At 48.9% G+C, this 20468-nt stretch overlaps 8 protein-coding genes across 8 annotated transcripts; 3 read left to right on the plus strand and 5 right to left on the minus strand.

Annotated features, from left to right (window-relative positions):
* Positions 1-396: 396 nt before the first annotated feature.
* N7510_008396 (thioesterase family protein) lies at positions 397-713 on the minus strand (the record flags this gene model as incomplete). Its single annotated transcript, XM_056980321.1, has 2 exons — positions 397-559; positions 580-713. The coding sequence occupies 2 exons, from the start codon at positions 711-713 to the stop codon at positions 397-399; spliced, it is 297 nt and encodes a 98-aa protein (XP_056830530.1).
* A 37-nt stretch (positions 714-750) lies between these two features.
* N7510_008397 (GDP-mannose transporter) lies at positions 751-2109 on the minus strand (the record flags this gene model as incomplete). The annotated part of the gene is made up of 4 exons (XM_056980322.1): positions 751-1190; positions 1251-1631; positions 1693-1783; positions 1843-2109. 4 exons carry the CDS (start codon positions 2107-2109, stop codon positions 751-753), a joined length of 1179 nt encoding a protein of 392 aa, XP_056830531.1.
* A 1997-nt stretch (positions 2110-4106) lies between these two features.
* N7510_008398 (kinase-like domain-containing protein) lies at positions 4107-5339 on the plus strand (the record flags this gene model as incomplete). Its single annotated transcript, XM_056980323.1, has 3 exons — positions 4107-4545; positions 4742-4960; positions 5005-5339. The coding sequence occupies 3 exons, from the start codon at positions 4107-4109 to the stop codon at positions 5337-5339; spliced, it is 993 nt and encodes a 330-aa protein (XP_056830532.1).
* Positions 5340-6230: 891 nt separating this feature from the next.
* On the minus strand, positions 6231-7133 carry N7510_008399 (uncharacterized protein; the record flags this gene model as incomplete). The annotated part of the gene is made up of 1 exon (XM_056980324.1): positions 6231-7133. One exon carries the CDS (start codon positions 7131-7133, stop codon positions 6231-6233), a length of 903 nt encoding a protein of 300 aa, XP_056830533.1.
* Positions 7134-8069: 936 nt separating this feature from the next.
* Positions 8070-11381, plus strand: N7510_008400 (Rcat domain-containing protein; the record flags this gene model as incomplete). Its single annotated transcript, XM_056980325.1, has 3 exons — positions 8070-8669; positions 8713-10114; positions 10336-11381. 3 exons carry the CDS (start codon positions 8070-8072, stop codon positions 11379-11381), a joined length of 3048 nt encoding a protein of 1015 aa, XP_056830534.1.
* A 3025-nt stretch (positions 11382-14406) lies between these two features.
* N7510_008401 (amidohydrolase family protein) lies at positions 14407-15486 on the minus strand (the record flags this gene model as incomplete). The annotated part of the gene is made up of 1 exon (XM_056980326.1): positions 14407-15486. One exon carries the CDS (start codon positions 15484-15486, stop codon positions 14407-14409), a length of 1080 nt encoding a protein of 359 aa, XP_056830535.1.
* A 693-nt stretch (positions 15487-16179) lies between these two features.
* N7510_008402 (pseudouridine synthase PUS2) lies at positions 16180-18296 on the minus strand (the record flags this gene model as incomplete). The annotated part of the gene is made up of 4 exons (XM_056980327.1): positions 16180-16414; positions 16470-17684; positions 17737-17940; positions 17998-18296. The coding sequence occupies 4 exons, from the start codon at positions 18294-18296 to the stop codon at positions 16180-16182; spliced, it is 1953 nt and encodes a 650-aa protein (XP_056830536.1).
* Positions 18297-18603: 307 nt separating this feature from the next.
* On the plus strand, positions 18604-20100 carry N7510_008403 (putative transcription factor TFIIE complex alpha subunit; the record flags this gene model as incomplete). The annotated part of the gene is made up of 3 exons (XM_056980328.1): positions 18604-18698; positions 18752-18847; positions 18912-20100. 3 exons carry the CDS (start codon positions 18604-18606, stop codon positions 20098-20100), a joined length of 1380 nt encoding a protein of 459 aa, XP_056830537.1.
* Positions 20101-20468: the final 368 nt, after the last annotated feature.

Genomic DNA, 20468 nt, shown 5'->3' on the forward strand with positions numbered 1-20468 from the left:
TGGAGGCAGAAGGCAAACCCAGTAGATCGCTCGTTTAACCAGGGGATAGTATTGCCATGCATGAGCAGTATTATAGGGTCGTGCTCCCTGCATGTGTACATGACAGAGCAGTCCCGCCATAGCCTTCCAGGCACGAATGATGACATGAACATGAGGTAATTATATTAATTACAAGGACAATTAATTAAGAAGGTATTCTACAGCACCAAGATCCACTTTGCCTATCTAGAACGCACATAATGACATCGAGATCCATTCTTCCGTTCTGCAACATCTTGGTGGCGGCCCCTATGAATGTCGAGCGCTGTCCGTCCATGGGGAGCCTTAGCTTAAACTCAATGTCCATAGTGACGGTGACGTTGGAACGTTGCTGATTGCATGGCCTCGACGATCGTGTTAGTCATTACGGCGGGGATTCTCTGCCCATAGCTCTATCTTCTCCCACAGGGCGTGCGCGTCGTATAAGCCGCCGTTGCGCAAGAGCGTGTCGGGCATGGAGGGGACGATGTCCGCCATCATGGCCAGGTAGGTGGAGTCCAGGCGCTCATCTCCAAGGAAGCTATTCCACGCATCGCAGACTTTTCAAAGACGTCTCGGAGAGATTGCTTAGCAGTGCTACCCTCCGCTTCCTCTTGACGAACTTTTCGCTTGGAAACCCCCCTTCCACCCTTTTTGGGCTTCAGCCAGAGGAGGCAGGAGGCCGAAACAACCATGATTCCCTCCACCTCGAGTAGCCCGCCCGGTATTGGTTTATGAGTTGGATGCATCCTTCTGGCTCTGAGAGCTGGCGCTCATGGTCGGTTGGGAGGTAGGGAGGATCTGCTTGGACTGCTCCTTCTGCTTCATTTTGCCATAACCGTAGACAAGGCCGCTGAAGAATCCCAGGAGGATAGCCGAGACGCTACCAAACGTGATGGGAGCATCGAAAAAGACGATGCCGCTGATGGCGAGCGGGAGCTTATTTAGATAACCGATGAACGAGTACGTAGTCGACGAAGTCTTGCGAATGCACCAAGCAGACGAGTACGAGATGAAGATGGCACCCAGGCCAGAATACAGCATGCCAATCATGAGGTTGTTGCGCGACTCGGCAGGGAAGTTCTTAGCCAGGTTGGCCGAAGACCAATCCTCGGTGACCAAGGAGCAGATGATCATGATCGGGAGGGAGAGCATGTTGTTATAGAACATGGCTGGTCGATTCCGGTCAGTTTTAGTTTGCAAAGCCTGGTAGTTAATCAAGAAAAACTTACTGTCCCAGTCCTTAAAGTTCAGCGAAGTGATGAACTTGCGTGTGCCCAGGACGTATGAGGCAGTGCAGAAGACGTTAAGCCCCATCCACGCGTACCCAGCGTTCAAGGTTGAGATAGCGGCGGCAGTCTCACTCGAGTGCCCAACGCCATTGAGAGCAGCCTGAATATCAGCCCACGCAGCAACGACGGAGCTGAGCACCATGAAGCCGAACGACAGCAGAAGCAGCGGGGTGACATTGCCGCCAAACCAGAGGACTTCACCATAGGCGATGACGACGATGGTTAAGTTCTTAAAGATAGTGTATACCGGAACAGATAGAAATTGAAGAGACCTTGTGCTAGTGTAGATCATGCCGACGAAGAACACAGACACGGGGAGCCCTGATTCGGTGTTAGCACGGCCGGGAATTGCACGAGCGTCAGGTGGCTGTCGCAGACATACATCTCTTGGCCTTGCTGCTTTCCAAGGCAGCGAGGTTAGGGATCAAACCCATCTGTTTCAAGACTAGAATTGCAGCAGTGCAAATAACGGCCTATCGAATAGGTGTCAGCTACAGAGTCTTGATGGGGTCCAGAGTGTCGCAGCGCATACCTGAATTGCCAGATAAAGGAAGTTCAAGTTCCAGGACGAACCCGAAACGACATACTTGTTCACGACTGTCATGCTGATCGAGGAGACGCAGTAGGCCAGAGCAGCAGCACCGGGACTGTTCTCGAGTTGGGAGAGAATGCTACCCATGCCGCTATCGACGCGAGCCCGGTGATGGGGCGCAGGCTTCATCAGGAAGCTGTCCCGCTCACCAAACTCTTTCTCATCCATCCCGCTCATCTCGAGATCCTCGTTCTTCTTGTTCGACATTGTGGTTTCGTCGTATCATCGAAAGGTCCGAAACGAAAGGCTCGAGGTTGGCTATCCCACAGGATGACGGGGATAAACAAAGGGTAGAAAAAATCTGTAGGGAGGCTGCTCGATAAGAGAAGGGCGTTCGACTTCGCAAGAAACAAAGGCGACAATCGAGACCGCAGGTCTGTGACTTCAAATCAAAGACAACAGGAAGCGAGGATAAAAAGACGGGCGATAGGACCTCGTCAGCAAACTTGACGAATTACTCGCCTTGATGCTGCAGAGGAAAGAGCTGGGTTGACGCGTTCAATTGCAACAGACACGACTCCCAGCGACGGGCTTGCCAAAAGAGGCTTGGCGGATGGGGACAGGGGCAGGTGGCCCTTGCCCCGTTTTGGAACGGCATCCAGTAGATCGCGGAAAGTGCTTATATAATACCATCTAACCTATTTTGATCTTCTCTCCTAAACTACTGCCTGTACTACACCAAAACGCTAGGTGACGGTAAATCGGGCGCCGAGAATGGCGTGCAATGTAAAAATTTTTGGCGCCCTTTTTACTGAATATTAGTCATTCATAACTCATATGATAGTTAGGATTGAACTGTATGCTCTCTAAGCACACTCTGAGTACATTCCGAGTACTTGGCTCCAAGTCGGAGGATAGTGCTAATAGTTCGCTTTCATCGGACTGACCCAATTGGTGACGCAATCATTCCTAAGGTAATCGAATTCAACATTCTGGACTTTGTTTCCGAGATGAAATAGAGAATTGAGATATGTTTAAAGGATAGTCAAATGTAAACAAACACTTCCATGGTTGCTAAGGTGATGAAATGGAAAACTATCAAGATTTTGATACTGGTAAAATCGATTAATCTGATTGTTTTTGGAGGAATAGAGGGAGGGAGGGACGGAGTTGGAAGGTCTGAGCTCAGCGAAAAGGCTATAGGTAAATATTTGCATGTTAGTTGAGACCAGTGGATAGTGTGAAAGTGACAAGGTAATACTCGTAGATTTGGACTTTAGGTTTGGGTATTGTAAAGCCTCGAACTAAAGCAGCAAGGCTCCAAAGATGAAAAAGGATATATAGCCAAAGCATATTGGCGATATATCCATGTGGAAAACCAACACAGACTGGCTTGTAGTGCGACTGGCTTCCTGACTCCTTTCATGTTATTTAAAGGTTGTCCTGGTTTGTAGTTAGGGCTCCCGGTCAACCAGAAGGAAGACACGGGGCCGAAAACGTAATGAAACCGAATCCCCCCTGAAAGCAAGGAACATAAAAACCCCATCCTTTGCCAAGACAAGCAAAAGAAGACTCCCTCCCAGCGGTCAGTTTATTATAGAATCTCAAATGCCTGCGCTAAAGAGTCGATTGTAAGCTTACCGTGATCATCTTATGTAGAGTAGTGCCTCTTGAGGACTGAAGTCTATAAGAAGAAAGGAAACTGCTTGTTGTAGCTAAAGCTAGACCTTAAAAAACTAGTTCTACAAGGGTAAATATGTAGGTTAGTGTGATTGTTTTCAGGTGAGATCTGCGTGGCACGATTCAGGGACGCTTTATGATTGGTTCCTTATCGGCGCCCCCCTTCCCTTCAGGGTACAGGATCAGTGGTGCTAGAAACAGACTTCTTAAGTTCTTCCACTCGTGCTAAAAAAAGTAGATTCGCAAGCTAGGGAACTTACTTACATGGACAACAAGGCCCACATGGTTGTAAAGTATTGTTTTGTCCAGTAGATTGGATGTTTCTCACTCTAGGGTATTGTTTTTCGGACCCCTCTAAAGGAAGTTCATTCTCTTCCCGTAAAATGGGGCGGCCTTGTTCCTAGAGGGTCGGAGGTGGACCTTTCGCGAGGGCTACCTGGTACTATGTATTTGGACTGAAAGAACGAAGAATCAGGGGCGGACTTCATAACCCTTCTTATTGCTGCTGCTTGGAATTTGCCTTGCCGTGCAGCTCAAAGTCTTTTCGTTCTTCCATTAGCAGCTATTTGAACAAGCACCCCAAGATGCTCTTCAGCAAACTTTCCTGGGCGGTTCTCAGCGCCACTTTCTTCTTGATATCGTATACCTCTTCTGCACCGGCAACTGGCAAACCCCTCGACTCGGTCAACTACTTAGAACGTCGAGGTATCTGGCCCACAGGTTTCTACACTTGGGACATATACAACAACTATAAAAATTACCTGGCCGGCCTTTCTAAGCCTACGCCAGATCTCCAACAGTTTCCTCAGGGGGAAAGTGTCGGTTCAAATGGAGAAAAAATATATGCGTTCTCTCCGGATCTAGACGACACTAATTCTCAATCCTGTCAGGAGTGGAAGGTGGAGCTATTTGACGACGAAATCGGGAGCGGGGGATATGGGGACATTCTCGATGGAGAAATGCATCGCGATACAGGAAGGAGTGAGACGGTTGCGGTCAAAAAAACGACAAAGGATGCACAAGGTATGCTGAGAGGCGACCGCCTCCGACAAAAGATAAACGGCCCCGGTATCCTGCAACCTTATGGTTCTTTCTGGATTCCGAGGAGAAAAGGAGCAGACTACGGCCCGGCTTTTTCAGTTATGCCTCTAATTAAGGGGGGGTGACCTGTCTAAATGGATCAAGGCCCTCGGTACAAAGTCGCGAACCATGTCAGCAGCCGACGTCTGGGCTGAAGTAGATCTGGTTTTCAAGCAGCTGTTGGAAATCATGGTCTCCGTGTCCAAAGCTGAGGTTGCTCACCGTGATATCAAACCAGAGAACTTTATGCTTGATGGGCAGCAATGGAAAGCCATTGATTTCGATATGGCTACTTCGGCTACTTCAATTGAGACATCAACGGATTACTCTATAGGCTCGCTGTTATTCACTCCACCGGGTGAGCTTTCTGTCCCTTATAACTTCTATCATTGGGTTAATTAGAATCTGTGCTAACCATCAAACTTCCTCGCACAGAAAAAGTTAGAATGGTTCCATACCTTCTTCAGAAAGGAGACGTTTTTGCCATGGGAATCCTCTATTTGTTTATGGCCTTTCCGAATATGGATATAAAGGAGCAAGCCACCACTTGGGCCTTCCTGGTACAGCTTCCGAATAAGGAAGTGAATATCTCGCCGGAACAAGCTGAGCATATCTTGGAAGTACGGTACGACGAGGACCTACCTGAGAATAAGCGAAAACTTCTTTCAAATGTCTTTTGCCAGCAGGATCAGCGGATAACTATGCAGGATTTCTTGACCCAGTTCACAAATCTCTAGAATAGATGATGAGATTCAGACTTTTTACATTGAATGCTATAATTGAGATCTTAGCTTACGAATACAAACCAAATTAGACCTTGCCACGACCCTGAATTCTGACCCTGAGCGTCGGACCCTACGCCCTACAACCCTGATATCGACCCTTATTTTCATAAATGTGTGTACAATAATGAAGAAGTTTCCTATGTAGGACGATTTACAGTAGAAAATTGTCTTGGCGGGTCATAACTCAGGGTCGTGGCGAGGTCTAAACCAAAACAAAGGATTCGGTGGATTCATTTCTTTCTTCTGTTCTCCCTGTTTGACAACCTCCTTTTACTATGGATGTATATATGTGTTGAAATGCCTTCTCCTTGATAGACCACAGGTCAGGAGTCTAAAGTGTGTCAGTTGGGAAGAAGACCGCGTTCCTATTGGGCTACGGTCACTCCTATCCACAAGCCTGACTTAAGTCAGGGCGCTAAATCGCGAAGCGGAAGGGAGAATCGTAACACAGAGTGCTCAGGAAGCGCCCGCTGCTCACCCCAGGATCTCAGAGCCGATCGCTTCCCGAGATGGTAGCCTTACCGTCACCATTATTACACCACAACGCTAGGTGACGGTAAACCGGGCGCAGAAAATGGTTACCTTAGACGCCATTTTCCGGGCGCTTTTTACCAGAATCGTAATCATCCTTGCGTCAGGGAACACGATTAAACTATGTGCTCACCGAGCACTCTCTGAGCACTCAGGGTGCTCAGAGCAGATGATCAGATGTGACGTGTGTCTACGATGAATTTGCTTCGAATATGTAGGGAGTTGGCAGTGTTTAGATTATAGTATTTACATACATTCTATGTACTTCCCCCTAACTCCAATTACCCAAAGGAAAATTCTCACAAGGGGCATTCAATCTCTCAACATGTCAATCGCCATCGAGTAAGCCCTTCTTTTGGCCTCTTCTTGTATAGGCCCTGCATTCACAGATTTATCCCAGCCGTGATCACAATTCTCCATTCTCTGAAAGACGACATGATGATCGGCTTGCTTTTTAACACGAGAGACAAGCTCTTCAGCCTCTGGTGCCAAATTGTCACGACCAGCAGTTATCATCAAAAGTCTAGTAGGGAATCGTGTGGGATCTGCATAAAGGGGCGAAATACGAGGATCCCGCGCATCGACATCCACAGGGATATAACAATTGTTAAAAAAACGTGCTATCCGAGGAGGAATCGCCTTTCCAGACGTATCAGGTGCGATCTTTTCAGCGGGGTTCTTTGCTAGATCCACTCCGGGATAGAAAGCAAGAACTGAGCGAAAAGTATCTTGAGGCAGTAGGACACCAGCAGCAACGAGGGCAAGATTCCCTCCAGCACTGAAGCCCGAAGCACTCAGTCGAGTCAGATCATATTTATCCGGCTGTCCTAAGACCCACCGGATAACATCTTCAACATCGTTCACAGCAGCTGGGAACGGATTTTCGGGAGACAGCCGATACTGGACATCGATCACTGCGTAGTCTGTGTTTTGACAGACGTGGTGACAAAACTCATCGTCCGAGCCAAAAGCAGGAAAAATCATCCCGCTTCCATGGAAATTGATCAAAGCCGGCTGTGGAACAGATGGAGTTGGGGTATCTCTCTTGTATAGATGGGCCGTGATGGTTCTGCCGGCGTCTCGACTTGAAATACGCAGGGTGGTATGAACATGCTTTGCAACCGATGCAGGACGTGTTAATTTGAAGACGACCCGCAGAAAGGTCACAGCAATTCGGAGGTAAAGATTTCTGAAAAATAATGTAACCCGCCACATTGTCCGAGGTGGAAGAAGTTGCTTTGTTTCTGCAAGCAGATAGGAGATAGTTCTCCTGGCTTTATATGAAAATCATGTGAGTTGAGCGGGAATGACTATGTAAGGAGTCGGCGTCCCAAAGGAGAAAATGGGTGCAGTTAGGCGCCCACCGCATGCCTAAGGTAGCAAAGTTCCGAGATTACGTGAAAGCACTTAAGATTCCTGGTCCTTGGGACGTAGCCGTCAAAGAGTATGGTGAATGGCAGGGGTCGAATGCCAACAATGACATGCTCACATCATCTCGCTCCTCCAGCAGTTTTACTAATTCATACCACTCCCACACTATTGCAGGTCATGTAAAAAACAGATTCTATTCTAGGAAGCGGTCGATCGATGATCATACCATATTAGGACTAGCGCATTTTACATAGATAATAAGAAGATCATCTCTCTTAATTATTCGCCCCAAATGGTTGGAGTGAGAAGAATGAAATACCATTTCCATCAATTTATGTTCATTTACTAACTGCTCCAAGATCCTGTGGCGCTCTGAACAGAGATCGATATAACGCGCTAAGCCGATTATGGTGACCGACTACTTCCATGCGGCTCGGTTACCATCCAAGTTGACTCACGAATCCATTCTAGGTGTGCACTTGTATGGCTGCTCCACAATAGCTATAAAGCAATGGATATTTATTGGACAGCTCGCACGGAGTACCTAGTCTTGAGCCGCAATTTCCAACGTGTTATCTATCACATGAGAGACGAGGCTACCATGAGTCAACATGGCTTTGCTGCGGGGGGAGTTCCTACAGATACAAAAGGAAGGCTAACCTACTCCAGGCTCAAAGAAAGGAACTCCAAAGCGTCAAGTCTGAAGCAATCAGCCAGAGAATGACAGTACCGGAAATGAAGGAGTATGACCTCTTAATTATCGCGGACGCAACCGCGTCCATGTCCAACTATCTCCACTCGCTCAAAACCTCGCTTCCTCAGATCATCTCAGTGTCCGCGCTCACAGAATGTTTTTCACGTACTGGCCTTCTTGCATATCGCGATTATGGAGATAGCAATTTACTGGAATGGTCTGGGTGGCTGCATCAGGATGCAACAGAAGGCACTGACCAGGAACCCGATCTTGTCAGCCTCGCGAGAGGCCTCCATGCTCAAGGTGGCGGCGACTATCCGGAGGCTGTCAAGACTGCCCTCGCCAAGGCATACGAGGTGATGCGATCCGAAGCGACCACTATAATTCTGCTTTATACCGATGCGCCTCCGCACATGGATGAACCCGCTGCGGTCCTAAGCAATAATGCGAAGTCAGAAAGACAACTATTGTCTCGGAAAGAATCTTATTCCGGCAGCGGATCTATCTTCCTGAACTGGATAGCTGGATGTAATGCTCTACGCAGTGGACCGAAACACGCCCAGGTCTTCGCGATTCTCCCGTCAGACATGCCGCAATACTGTGCCGCGTACTATAACTTCCTAGCCACTTTAACGGGCGGTGCTTGTGTTCATCTCAATGACAATCGTCCTGCAAATATCTCAAAGGTGACTGTCGACATTCTTTTGAATTGGATGGGCGTGGAAAAAGCCCCCCGTCTCAGGAGCCAGCAAAGAGCTGGGCTCGGAGACAGTCTCTGCGGAGCTGTCGCGCTACATCTCTGTCAGCGGTATCAAGCAAATTGGCCAAGAGTACGAACATGCTGCAAGTCCTTTTCTGGCATTTTCTCCGTGTAAGACCTTGTCTGAGAACCTCACAAGCATTGGAATGACTGGAGAGGTCATGAAAAAGCACCTTCCCAAGAAGGAAATTCCAGTCATGAATTTTGCAGAGCGGTGGAAGACGGATGCACGATACAAGGAGCGAGCGGTTAAGCAATTGATGAGCATAATCCGAGAAGATGTCCGAACTATAGCACTCAATCCTGTGTTCGGAACTATGTGGAGAGCATTGTGCAGCGATAGAACCTATCCTCGACGTGATGAAATTGTCCTTGCATTCAGCCAACATGTCGACAAAATTCAAAATTCAGAGGAGCGGGCTCAAATGAAGGCGTGGCTTGAGAATTCTTACGACTACGCGGAAGAAATATTAACTATCATCAACGCTGTTCATGAAACAGAACAGTTTCCTTGCGTGTTTCTGGATCCTACGCTACGATTCTCCAGCACTAGCGAAGATGGAGATGAACCAATCTCAGCATTGACAAGAGCTGACCTGCTTGAAATCGGTCGATCCTGCAACGCTCCCATTCTGCGGCGTGTCGGCCGCGTTCTAACCCAACTGACATTTGCTGGATCCGCGAGCGAGATGCCGGAGCACGTTGCAGCAGCATCCACTGAGCAGGTGCCAAGAATTCCGCTGGCCCTGGCTTCAGAGAAATATGGCCGTCAGTTTTGGAAGGTTCTTTTCCATCTTATTGTCCCAGGTACCAGACTATCAGGTCGTCCGGCTGCTCTCGTTGCCGCCCTAAGTATACGAATTGGAGTCGCTCACTTCACTGGCATTGCTGCAAGCGAGATGCTTGTGTTCAAGGACAGGTGGAACGACATCTCTGTGCCCGAGAACTGGAACATGGGCTGTTTGACCCTTCTCGTGGATGCCGACGAAGGATATCAAACATGGCAGGTGGACTCAGCGTCAATGCTGCAAGACCAGGAGGCGATTAAGAAGCCTGTTCGACTTTTGAAGAAAACCGATCGTAAGCTTTTTGAGCAACTGGTTGCCTTCAAGATCTTGGAACTGAATCTCGATGCTCCCCTGACGGCCCGTGTTCCATGGACTCCACAGAAGTCAAGTGCGCCCGTCGGACCTTTGACGACATGCCGATCTTGTCAATACATCCGATCTGTCACAGTAATGGGAAAGAGTAGCAAGTGCGGTATTTGCCTGGCTACAGACTATGCTACCCAGAAAGAGAAGGAAAAATATATATCCACTGGTGTCTCCCGGGACATCGACCGTGTCTCTGAAGCAACATGGGTCGAGTGTGGTATTGTCTCTTGCAGAGCACAGTACATTGTGTATAATGTCGACGCACTAAATGTCCGAGCAAAGTGTCACTATTGCAGAACCCAGCAAGGCACCGCACCTGTCGTCGAGTGCAAGAAGTGCTCTAACCGGATGATTTGGCCTAAAGAATATAGACCTTCTTCGTTTCACGAAACAGAGTTCATCTGCCCCCCTGTATATCAGGCCATAACACGATTACAGGCCTGGAAACGACCGCACGGGCAATCTCCATGGAGAACACCTTCTCCTGGCTTATCCACGACACACAGAATTCGATCGCAGAGTTGTTCAAGAATCATTCGCTATTCTCTACGGTCTCCAATGTGGGAACTATTAGCTTCCTTTCTCGGATAAAGCTCTTCCCATCCGGCAAAGCAACCCTCACTCACCGAGAAAAGCGCATCCATAACGCAACTGAGTTGGCATCCATTATCCATGAGATGGTTATTGGGCGCAAGACAATCCAGATTGACTGTTCGCTATGTTTCTCAACATTCCATCCCGGTACACTGAACCCCGCTTGTGGCCGACATGGGTGCCTTCAGCGAATTTGTACCACCTGCTTAGCAGGATGGTACGGCCAGAATGCACCTGGCTCTGTTATCAACACCGCTGCCCTTGCATGTCCGTTCTGCCGCCGATACCCCACGCCTCGCACGCTTGCCAAGTATGGAATGGGCATCCAGGGGGTCAGAGGGCTGGCTGATGCGGTACGCGACAAGGGCACTTCGATCTATGCCTGGTGTCAGGAATGTGCCTCCGCAAAGGAGTATATGCAGCGAACCTGCGCAAGAGGAACACCCCAACTATCCAACTGGTCATGCTACGAATGTGTACAAGAGCTTGAACGACAGCGATTGGAGGAAGAACGACGGACAGCAGAGGAATTATTCGCCATTGCGCGATTGGAGAGGAATATTCACCTGGCTGAAGCGGTGGAGCATCAGCGAGACTTGGCCAACCAGAAGGAAGAGGAGCGCAGGATACGGAATCTCGCGCCATGTCCCCGATGCAAAGTCATTACTGAGAAGATTTCTGGGTGTGGCCATATGAGTTGTCCCATGTGCGGCACAGAGTGGTGCTTTTTCTGTGCCAAAGTCATTCCTGGCGACATATATGATCATATGGCTCAGAAGCATGGGGGCATATTTCAAGAAGATTTTGAGAGGGAAGTGGTGCCCCAGAGAGTCCAGAGAATGATGGAAGATGACGGCCAGAAGACAACGAACGACGAAGAGTCTGGTTAATGTATACAGTTGATCCGGAAATCGGTGTCACCACCTATCCCCTTCACCGTCCGCGCCAGCACAATTAGCGTGGTTTCAATTAGTGTATTTTTCTAACCAATTAGACATAATACTAAAATTTATGAGCTCTCATTAGCTAGAAGGGCTCCACTACTTTGCTTAATTATCAACGCGTAGTAGTTATTCTAACTACGCGTAGTTAATTAGTTTCTCTTTGAAACTACTCCCTACTCTCACCTTTAGTTCTACAATCCTTAAATTCAGTATGGCAAAAGGTATTTACCTTATATTATTAGGCTTAGGGGCTAGTATTATACTAATTCTAGAGATTTATTAGGCACTAAGCGGAAGCTTAATGAAATTATTGCTGAATTACCCTCCCAAGAGGCGCTTAATGCTCGACTTCAACCTCTATATCCTAGCTTTGAGGCCCCACGACTACAGCTCCCAAGTAGTCTGAATATTGATAGCCCATATGCGCTATTCTCTCTCTTTATAAGCGAAGAAATGTTCGAATATATTGCCCAATCTACCAACGAATATGCGCAGCAAAAACAATCTGAACATCAATCGCCTACCTGCCGCGCATGGAAGGATACCACCCCTTTAGAAATCAAGGCTAGTCTATTAATACCTAGTCTGGTCTATCAATATCTAGTCTATTAATACTAATAGAATATAGGTCTTTTTGGGATCCTTATCTATATGGGCATTCATCAATCCCCGACGTTTGATGACTATTGGAGCCAAGATGAGGATAATGGACCTCTACACCTTCCTAGACGCTATATGGCTCAGAAGCGATTTGAGCAGATTAAACGCTTCTTACATATATCTAGGCTAGGTACAGAGGATGACCAAAAGGCGACTAAGCAATGGTGGTATAAAGTAGAGCCTCTAGCTTCTGAATTTGAAAGAGCAGCTCGAAATTACTACTATCCAGGTTCAAATATTTCTATTGATGAGACTATGATTCGTTGCTTTAATCGTACGAAGCATACAATCAAAATGCCTAATAAGCCTATTCCCCAGGGATACAAAATCTTTGCACTGGCAGAGCATGGCTATATTTGGACATTTACCTGGACTAGTCGCCTCTGGGGTATTATGGAGATGTTTCGATTCCCTGGCCTTAGCCCTACAGCGTCTATGGTATTGAATATGATTACAAAGCTGCCTAGACTTAGGGATTCAGCTATCGATTCAGCCATCAATTCAGCTATCGATTCAGCTATTAATTCAGCCATCAATTCAACTATCGATTCAGCTAATTCAGCCATCGATTCAGCCATCAATTCAGCCATCGATCCAGCCATCAATTCAGCCATCGATCCAGCCATTGATCCAGCCATTGATCCAGCCATTGATTCAGCCGTTGATCCAGCCATTAATTCAGCTACACGAGATCACGCATGCGAAGTTGTCGAGTTTGTTTCCTTGCCTTCCTCCCTGAAAGCTGATGCTAATTAATTTGGTAGCTCAAGATTACGCATACGGGCTCATCAAGTGCCTTCTTTTATCTCGAAATCCAATGAAATCTAAGAACGCAGATACATATGAATATTTTTCCCTGGGTAGTGACTCTTATGCTTCGATTTGTCAACGGCAAATAGCTGACTACCAACCTCTACCAGGCATATACTTGGACGAGACTAACTGGCGCGGCGGAATTGCTCGTGAGTCGTGATTTCGACGCATAAATGAGTCCTTGGCGCTTGTTGATGCCTTTCTTATTGCACGTCGATCTGGTCTCGATGTGTCGAATGCGTCTCTTACATTTGGCGAGCTGCAGATAGCTCATACAGAGCAATGACCACCGGTCTCTCCTTGAATAAATAGTTCGAACTTTGATTGTTGGTGTCTTTCTTTGTCCTGATGAAGTAGAGTTGTGTTCCGGATGTATAACTGGGCATGGCTAAGTCAAGAAAGAAAATGACAGTCAAGTAATATGAAGTGGGAAAGCGTCAAGCCAGCATAGTGAAGATCTAAGCCTCCAGAATTCTTGCGACGGTATCCAGGGATCCAGATTGATTTGCTGACTACGTAGTTGACAATGTACCCCGATCGTCATTTAATAATTGTACCCTTTAGGCGGCTCAAAGTAGTCATGCTATATCTTACGGCCCACGATAAGGGCGTCCGTCTATCAGAGTCCGTAAGGGAGTTCGGGTTGACACTCTCCGTGGCGAGCAGTAGCTTGACCGCGGCCTTATCTCCACACACGGACGCCAGCGTCAGGGGTGTCAGCTTCGATAAGGGCACGCAAGGCAGCAATTGCATAGCACTTTCGTGTAAAATATATTATGCAAAGGTCTCGCCATCGTCATGTAAAATACGATGTCTATTCTAGGAAACGGAGGATCTACCGACTACGCCTTATTTGGATTAACGTGTTTCATGGTAAGGGTTAGAAATTAATTCGTGTAACGACGATGTTTGTATATCTGATTTCCAATATCGCTGTTTTGTGTGCCAGTCTACTTGAAACGCTGAGTTTATACCTTCATTGGATGGAAACTTTCTTGCCGGATGAATTGCACATATACATACCAAATTCCACGATCGGCGATGCCTTGGATCGCAAAGGCTGGTCCAAGAAGACAGCCAGACAAAATGCAAAAGAGCCCATCGCTAGTCCCGATGCATATGCTTGATACTCAACCACTCCCATCGGACCTTGCGCAGTCCCCGCGTACTATTCTAGTAGACACGCAGAACTCTGACCTCTTCGCAGATTTTCCCGGGTTTCTTGACAGATCTACCGGATGGGTCTGGGGATGGTGTCGAGGTGCGTATCTTATCCATTCCATGGGGTTTTTACAAAGAAATTTTGGGCTGCAGGTGCTTTCAATTATGCAAGTATTTCAATGAGTTGGCCAAATTCGGTTGTATGAGGTTAAATAAGAAATGTGGGCCCATGACTGAACCCGATGTTGTTTCACGCTAGAACTCGACCCGTTAAGAACAATGTCAAATCAGAAATTAAGAGCATAGTGAAAAATGAGCTATTGTCTTCTTTCTAAGGTCATTCAATTTTTTGCTTAAACTCCTGACCAGCAATCCAGACCCTTTCAATGTGCCGCGTCGCTTTTATATCCGCGACAGGATTTCCTTTGACGAGAACAAGATCTGCTCGGCGACCAGGCTCAATGACGCCCCGGTCCTGTAAGCCAAAATGTTTTGCAGGCAGATGAGTGGCCGCGCAAAGAGCTTCAGTTGTTGAAAGGCCAGCTTCAACTAGAAGCTCCAGCTCCTCGTGCAAGCTGATTCCGTGAATAACATTAAAGGGCACACCCGGGGCCATATTTGCATCGGTGCCAGCAAGCACTGGAACTCCAGCACGATGAAGAGTGGAGACTGTATCTTTAGCGTTTCTATATGCCCCTGCCTTTTTCGCAGCGCATCCCTTCATCATTGTCAATGTTGGAATGCTGATTCGCTTCTCTTCTAGCATTTGGCTAACCTCCGCGTCGCTCATGACCCCATTAAGAGGAGCATGGGTTATAGCATCCGCGCCCGCAATTTGAGCCATTTGGGTAGCCATTGTCGTCACGGCATGGGCAATGACGAGTTTCTGGTGGCGATGCGCTGACTCGACCAAAGCATTCAGGCATTCTTGGCTGGGACCAGGAATATCAGCCACGACTTTGATGTAATCAGCGCCTTCAGCCACTTGCTTTTCCACGAAACGTTCGGCTTCCGCAGTATTCGAAACCAATGCCTCTTTAGGTATTGTTGGAATATGGCTGTGGGCGCTTCCAGGAGCTGTGGCAGCAAGCCCGCAGCCCCTAATATCGGTCACCCCGTTTCGACCACGAAGAGAGTTGAGAAGATCAGCCGGCCAGGTCGCCATATCCAGTGCGGTCGTCACACCATATCTTGCCATTTGTGAGAGGTCCTTCGGGCCAGTCAAATGGATATGGCAGTCAATCAATCCAGGAAGAAGGATCGATCCATGCGCATCAACGGTTTCAGTCGGAACGGCATCAGGATTACCAATCAATTCACCATCAATGATGACGGTGCTAGGCTCTTGAATCTTTTGTCCATCAAAGACCCGGACGTTGGAAAGAGCGATGATAGTAGTCGATGACGTGGCAGACATTGCGTTCGATGGAAAAGTACTTTAGAAGACTTTTTGCACCAAGTTGACTGCTGCTATATTACCGTGAGAAAGATAAATCTTGCGCAGCCTATTGCGAGTGAACCCATTTTAACGGACCCTTTATATGGAAGAAATTCGTCCCGCTTCATATATGCGGGGCTCGGTGCTCTTGGGGCCGACCTCCGACCTGATATGTGGTTGATCGGCATCATCAGGTCCCGCCGTTTCCTTTTGACCAGGGTTTTGGAGGATATTCTAGATTCTCCTTGTGGAACTACATATTAACTAACTACGGCGTGACTAGATGGCTCATCTCGAAGCTGCAAAAACGGACACGAAGGCTGGCTAATGCTTTAGCGACAGCTTTCAGTGCAGAATAAGGGATCCTACCTGTGATTTTGTGTTATAAATTCGTTATAGCTTCACACCTCTTCTGACTACACATAACGGTGGTGGCACTTTCCATACGCGTTGAAGAATATTCTTGTAGTTGTGGGTGTGGATGGTGAAGTCCAAAGGGGGTTGGGGAGCCTATCACGCCCGTGAACAGGAAGCCTTTTGAAGCAGCCTTATGGGATTGTTATTGAAGTCGATTGGACATGCAAATTGCGATTGATGACGGAATAGAGACACTTTTCTCATTTCGTAACAGTGGATATGTCTAAATCGTACAAGGTTTGGGCTCTAAAGATATCAATTCCCTTCTTCGCCGCCATCCGGAAGTTCCCCTTCACCCTCGGACGCGGACTCAATAGCAGCGAGCGCCTTCCACTGAGACTTGCCCTTTTTGAGTGATCTAGACGGGGCTGAGCTGTTCGAATCGGCAGACGGTGCCGCAGCGAGTCGAGCAGCCGGGATTCCACCGGAGGTGACATAGAGAAAGTACCCCTGAGGGTAATGATCAATGTGGTTGAAGAAAGAGCCGAATCTACAGGCACCAAGTTAGAAATAATTCCTCACAAATGAATACGGGGGTCGCATACGCATTTTGCTGCTCCTCCTCCCGGAATATCCGGTCGTAGATCTCTCGCTGTTTGAACTCGTTCATCTCCTTAGAAAATTTCTCGAAGTCAATTGGGCTCCTAGAGAGCCCTGCAGCCTTCGCATTGTAGGCACCAAAAACAGGGCGCTCCAGCAAAAGTCCCAGGCCCGGTGCCTTGGGGATGGCAACGCGGTCGGGCCCATAGGTTTCCTTAATGCGGTCAGGGACGCAGCCGCAACGAGTGACCAGGGCGGCCATTGCCACCATTTTGCGGATCTGGTGCATCATGAAACTCTGGCCGTGGACTTTGAGACTGAGCCATTCAGTGCCATTGATGATGATCGGCGTCGGATTCGCTTTGAATGACTTGATGTATCGTTTGGCGGATGGGTCACTGTATGTTTTTTGAATGGTGTAGTTGTGAAAGTTCGAAGTGCCCTCATAACGACTCAGGCAGTCTTGGAGGCGCGCGACACGGGAAGCCGGTACTCGGTAAGTGCGTTTTGCCGTTGTATAAGCCGCTTTGACGGCCTTGATGGTATCTTTGATGAGTCGTTCACGGGGATCCACCCGGTAGGGTTGGTCCTGAGGAGTCTCGGATGACTTTTCGGTAGCAGATTCCTGTTGGGAGGGTTGCGCGTCTGCAGGGCTATCTGTCATTTCAGCGTCTCTCTCCAGCTCCGTATCTTGATTGTCATCGAAGTAAAGAGCCTTTTGCACAATATTGCGCACATCCTCCGGGACATTCTCCAATATAGGCTTGATGTGCTTTTCATCGACATCCTCCCAAAATCCTGCAGCGTCCTCTTGTCGAGCCTTGACTTCATCCAGGTTGCCGGCTTGCTCAGCAAGCTCCACAATCTTCCTTCCAAGGTACGTGCTGGGATGTGGCGGGAGCAGACAGTGGCTCGGCAGCAAATACTCATATACACGGGAATCACACATCTGGTAGCAGCTGAAACTCTTGGCAGTGATCTCGAGGCCCCAAACACGAATCTGGGGGCTGAGCTTGTCATTGATCTTCTGGACGATGTCCGGATCTTCAACGATCATCTTCAGAGACACGACATTTCCTGCCGCATGTACACCTTTGTCAGTGCGTGCACAACGCACAAAGGACGACTTCTTCGGGTCCGAAGCATTGGCTTTCGAGATGGCGCCGGCGGCAACCAAGGCCGTAAAAAGATCACCCTCAATAGTCTTTTGTGAGTCGTTCCTATAACAGTAACGTCAGCGTTTTGCACAATGCACTGATTGAATAGCCATACATCTGCATCCCAGCGTATCCTGTCCCGGAGTATCCCATCAACAGCGCGACCTTCTTTTTCGGTCTCCGCTCCTCGTTCTCAATCTCCTCTTTGGAAAACTGCGTCGCATAGATCGGAGTCTGGACCTCTTCGCCATTCTCGATTTTCCGGCGTTTGACTTCTTCTTTCTCATCAAGGCGCGCTCGCTTGTCTGTCATCGACCGACTGTCTCGTGGTTAGTTAGTACTGCGGAGGTCGAGGTGTGAACTCCACGCAGCATACCTCCATTCTGCCCGGCCCATATCTCGCTTCTTACGGCCTCCACCAGCGCGGCCTCCGCTTCCTTTGTTATCGGCCATTGCGTTTGTGAGAGGATGTCTGATAGCTCGGCGCGAGGTGTTGTCTTGAGTAGAAACGTGCGCCGGGGGAAGAGAAGATTGTTGTGGCGGGCAAATGTAAAGGAAGACCGGTAAGCCAATGGGGTTTTGCGTCTGCGGAAAATCCCTGTCAGACTCCGCGGCAAAAAGAACGAGGAGGGCATGAAAAGAGTCGAGGAGCAAAACGAAGCCGTAGCAGAACATTTTCCATGGTCGATTTGACGCTAGGTCGTAATGAGCATATTTCTGCCTCAGGCAGTAATGAGCATGTGACTAGCCGTGTCCATCTTTTGTCCCATGGAGAGCCTCTTTCATTCACTGCACCCCGGCCCTTCTCTCCTTCTTCACCAACCCGGGCGTCCAGCCTAAAAAGCCAACTGCCTACAGCTAGTTTCGGTCCGCACTTCCGAAGCATGCCCGTCTGGTCCGCCGTCTAACTCGCGCGACCTGACGCCTTGCGCTCAAATCGATCGCTGCGCGCGACAGCTTTCACTCCGCCCTCACAGCAGCCATGGATCTCGCCAATACGCTCATCCGGAGCGTGGTGCGCGCCTTCTATGAAACACGCCACATCCTGGTTGTGGACGCGCTCTTCCTGCACTCGGTGTACGATGCGCCCCGATGGATGCTTAGCTTCTGGCTGACCTGACCTGCTGCAGTCTCCACGCCGAAGATCTCGCTTTCTTGATGGGCATGCAACAGAAGGACCTTCGCAAGCTGTGTGCGCGACTGCGAGAGGACCGTTTACTCGCAGTGTATGTGTTTGGTCCGATGCATGTCTGAATATAAGCTGATTTTGGACTTCTTCGTGTCACACAGGAGCACGCGTGCCGAGATTCGTGATGGTTCAACTCGCCCCGTCAACCGTGATTACTACTACATCCCGCTCCACCCCGTCATCGACGCGATCAAGTATAAGGTGTCCAAGTTGACGTCAACAATCAAGGCACAGTACACACCGAGCGAAGAACGCAAGGAGTACATATGTATCCGATGCGGAGCCGAATGGACCGAGTTGGATGTCCTTAGCCTTGTATCGGAAGAAGGATTCGAGTGCCAGGAGTGCGGCGCCACCCTAGAGCGGACGGAGGATGTCAAGGGCGTCGAGGGCATCGACCGCACCGGCCACGAGAAGAACAGCAAGCTGATGGCGCAGCTGGACAACATGCTCAAACTGCTGAAGCAGATCGACTCCGTCGAGATTCCGCCGAATGACTTTGACACGGCCTGGGATCATAAGGTAGAGGTGCCCCGGAACCAAGCCACGCACCCAACGCGCGCGGTGGTTCCCGTTGCGACTAAGCAGCAGGATCTTACACGCGGTCACATCAAGACGGACGCGGCGGCATTGGAGATCTCGCTTACCTCGAGCGAGGAGAAGAGCGCGGCGGAGCAGGCCGAAGAAGCCGCTCGCAAGGCTGCGGTGGAGAAACAAAACGCGCTTCCGGTGTGGCACACACATTCTACCGTCAATAACGCCGTGCCTGGAGGTGCTGGGGCTCAGATTGGGAAAGGTCTCTCCATTAAGCCTGACCTCAGCGACGAAGATCAGAAACCCAGTCTGGATGCCCTTGACGACAAGGTTGCCGCGTACTATGCCGCTATGGAACGCGAAAAGGAATTGCAGGAGCAAGAAGATGCTAGCAGTGAAGATGACTCGGATGACGAGGACGAGTTCGAGGATGTAGGTGGCGTATCTGGACCAAGTGGACCAGGTACTCCTGCCACAGCCGGTGGTGGTCCTACCAGCGTCCCCAATTCGTCTACACCTGGTGTTGCTGGTATCAAACGCGAACATGATACGGCGTCGAGCGTCAGCGCGCCTCAGTCGTCTGTCGACACACCCTCCACGCCTGCCGATGACGGGCCCACCGCGAAGAGGATCAAGGTTGAATCCGAGCTCACGACCGACCCTGAGATCAAACCTGACCCCGACGCGCAGGTAGAGCCCGCAGTGAACAATGAAGAGGAATCCGATGAGGACGAGGATGAGTTTGAAGACGTCTAAGGGACCGAACCCGCCAACGTGGCATGCTTTGGTAAAGCAGGGTAAGAAGACACCAAAACAAAACTGGAAGCATTGGCGCTGGCGCCTGGGGTAATGAGGGCAGTCGGTATATCTAGAGGAACTTGTACAATATTATAAAACTGTGCTTTTCTTCTTCGCCGTCCTTCAAAGTAAATAAACAGCCAAATATTCAACCTCTACAAGTAGACACGCCTGCGGCTTCGACATAGTGTTCCATAGACAAGACGTAGCGACAGAAGTATTCCAGCATCGTTGCTTTAGTCTATAGTAAATCCTAGAAAGGGAGAATGAAAAGGGGAATAATTCCCAGTCCCCTGCATTCCATTCGAGCAAGCAAAATCTACCTA

The sequence above is a fragment of the Penicillium lagena genome, assembly GCF_028827675.1.
Source record: "Penicillium lagena strain IBT 129212 chromosome Unknown utg000006l_segment0_segment0, whole genome shotgun sequence".
In the NCBI taxonomy this organism is placed as follows: Eukaryota; Fungi; Ascomycota; class Eurotiomycetes; order Eurotiales; family Aspergillaceae; genus Penicillium; species Penicillium lagena.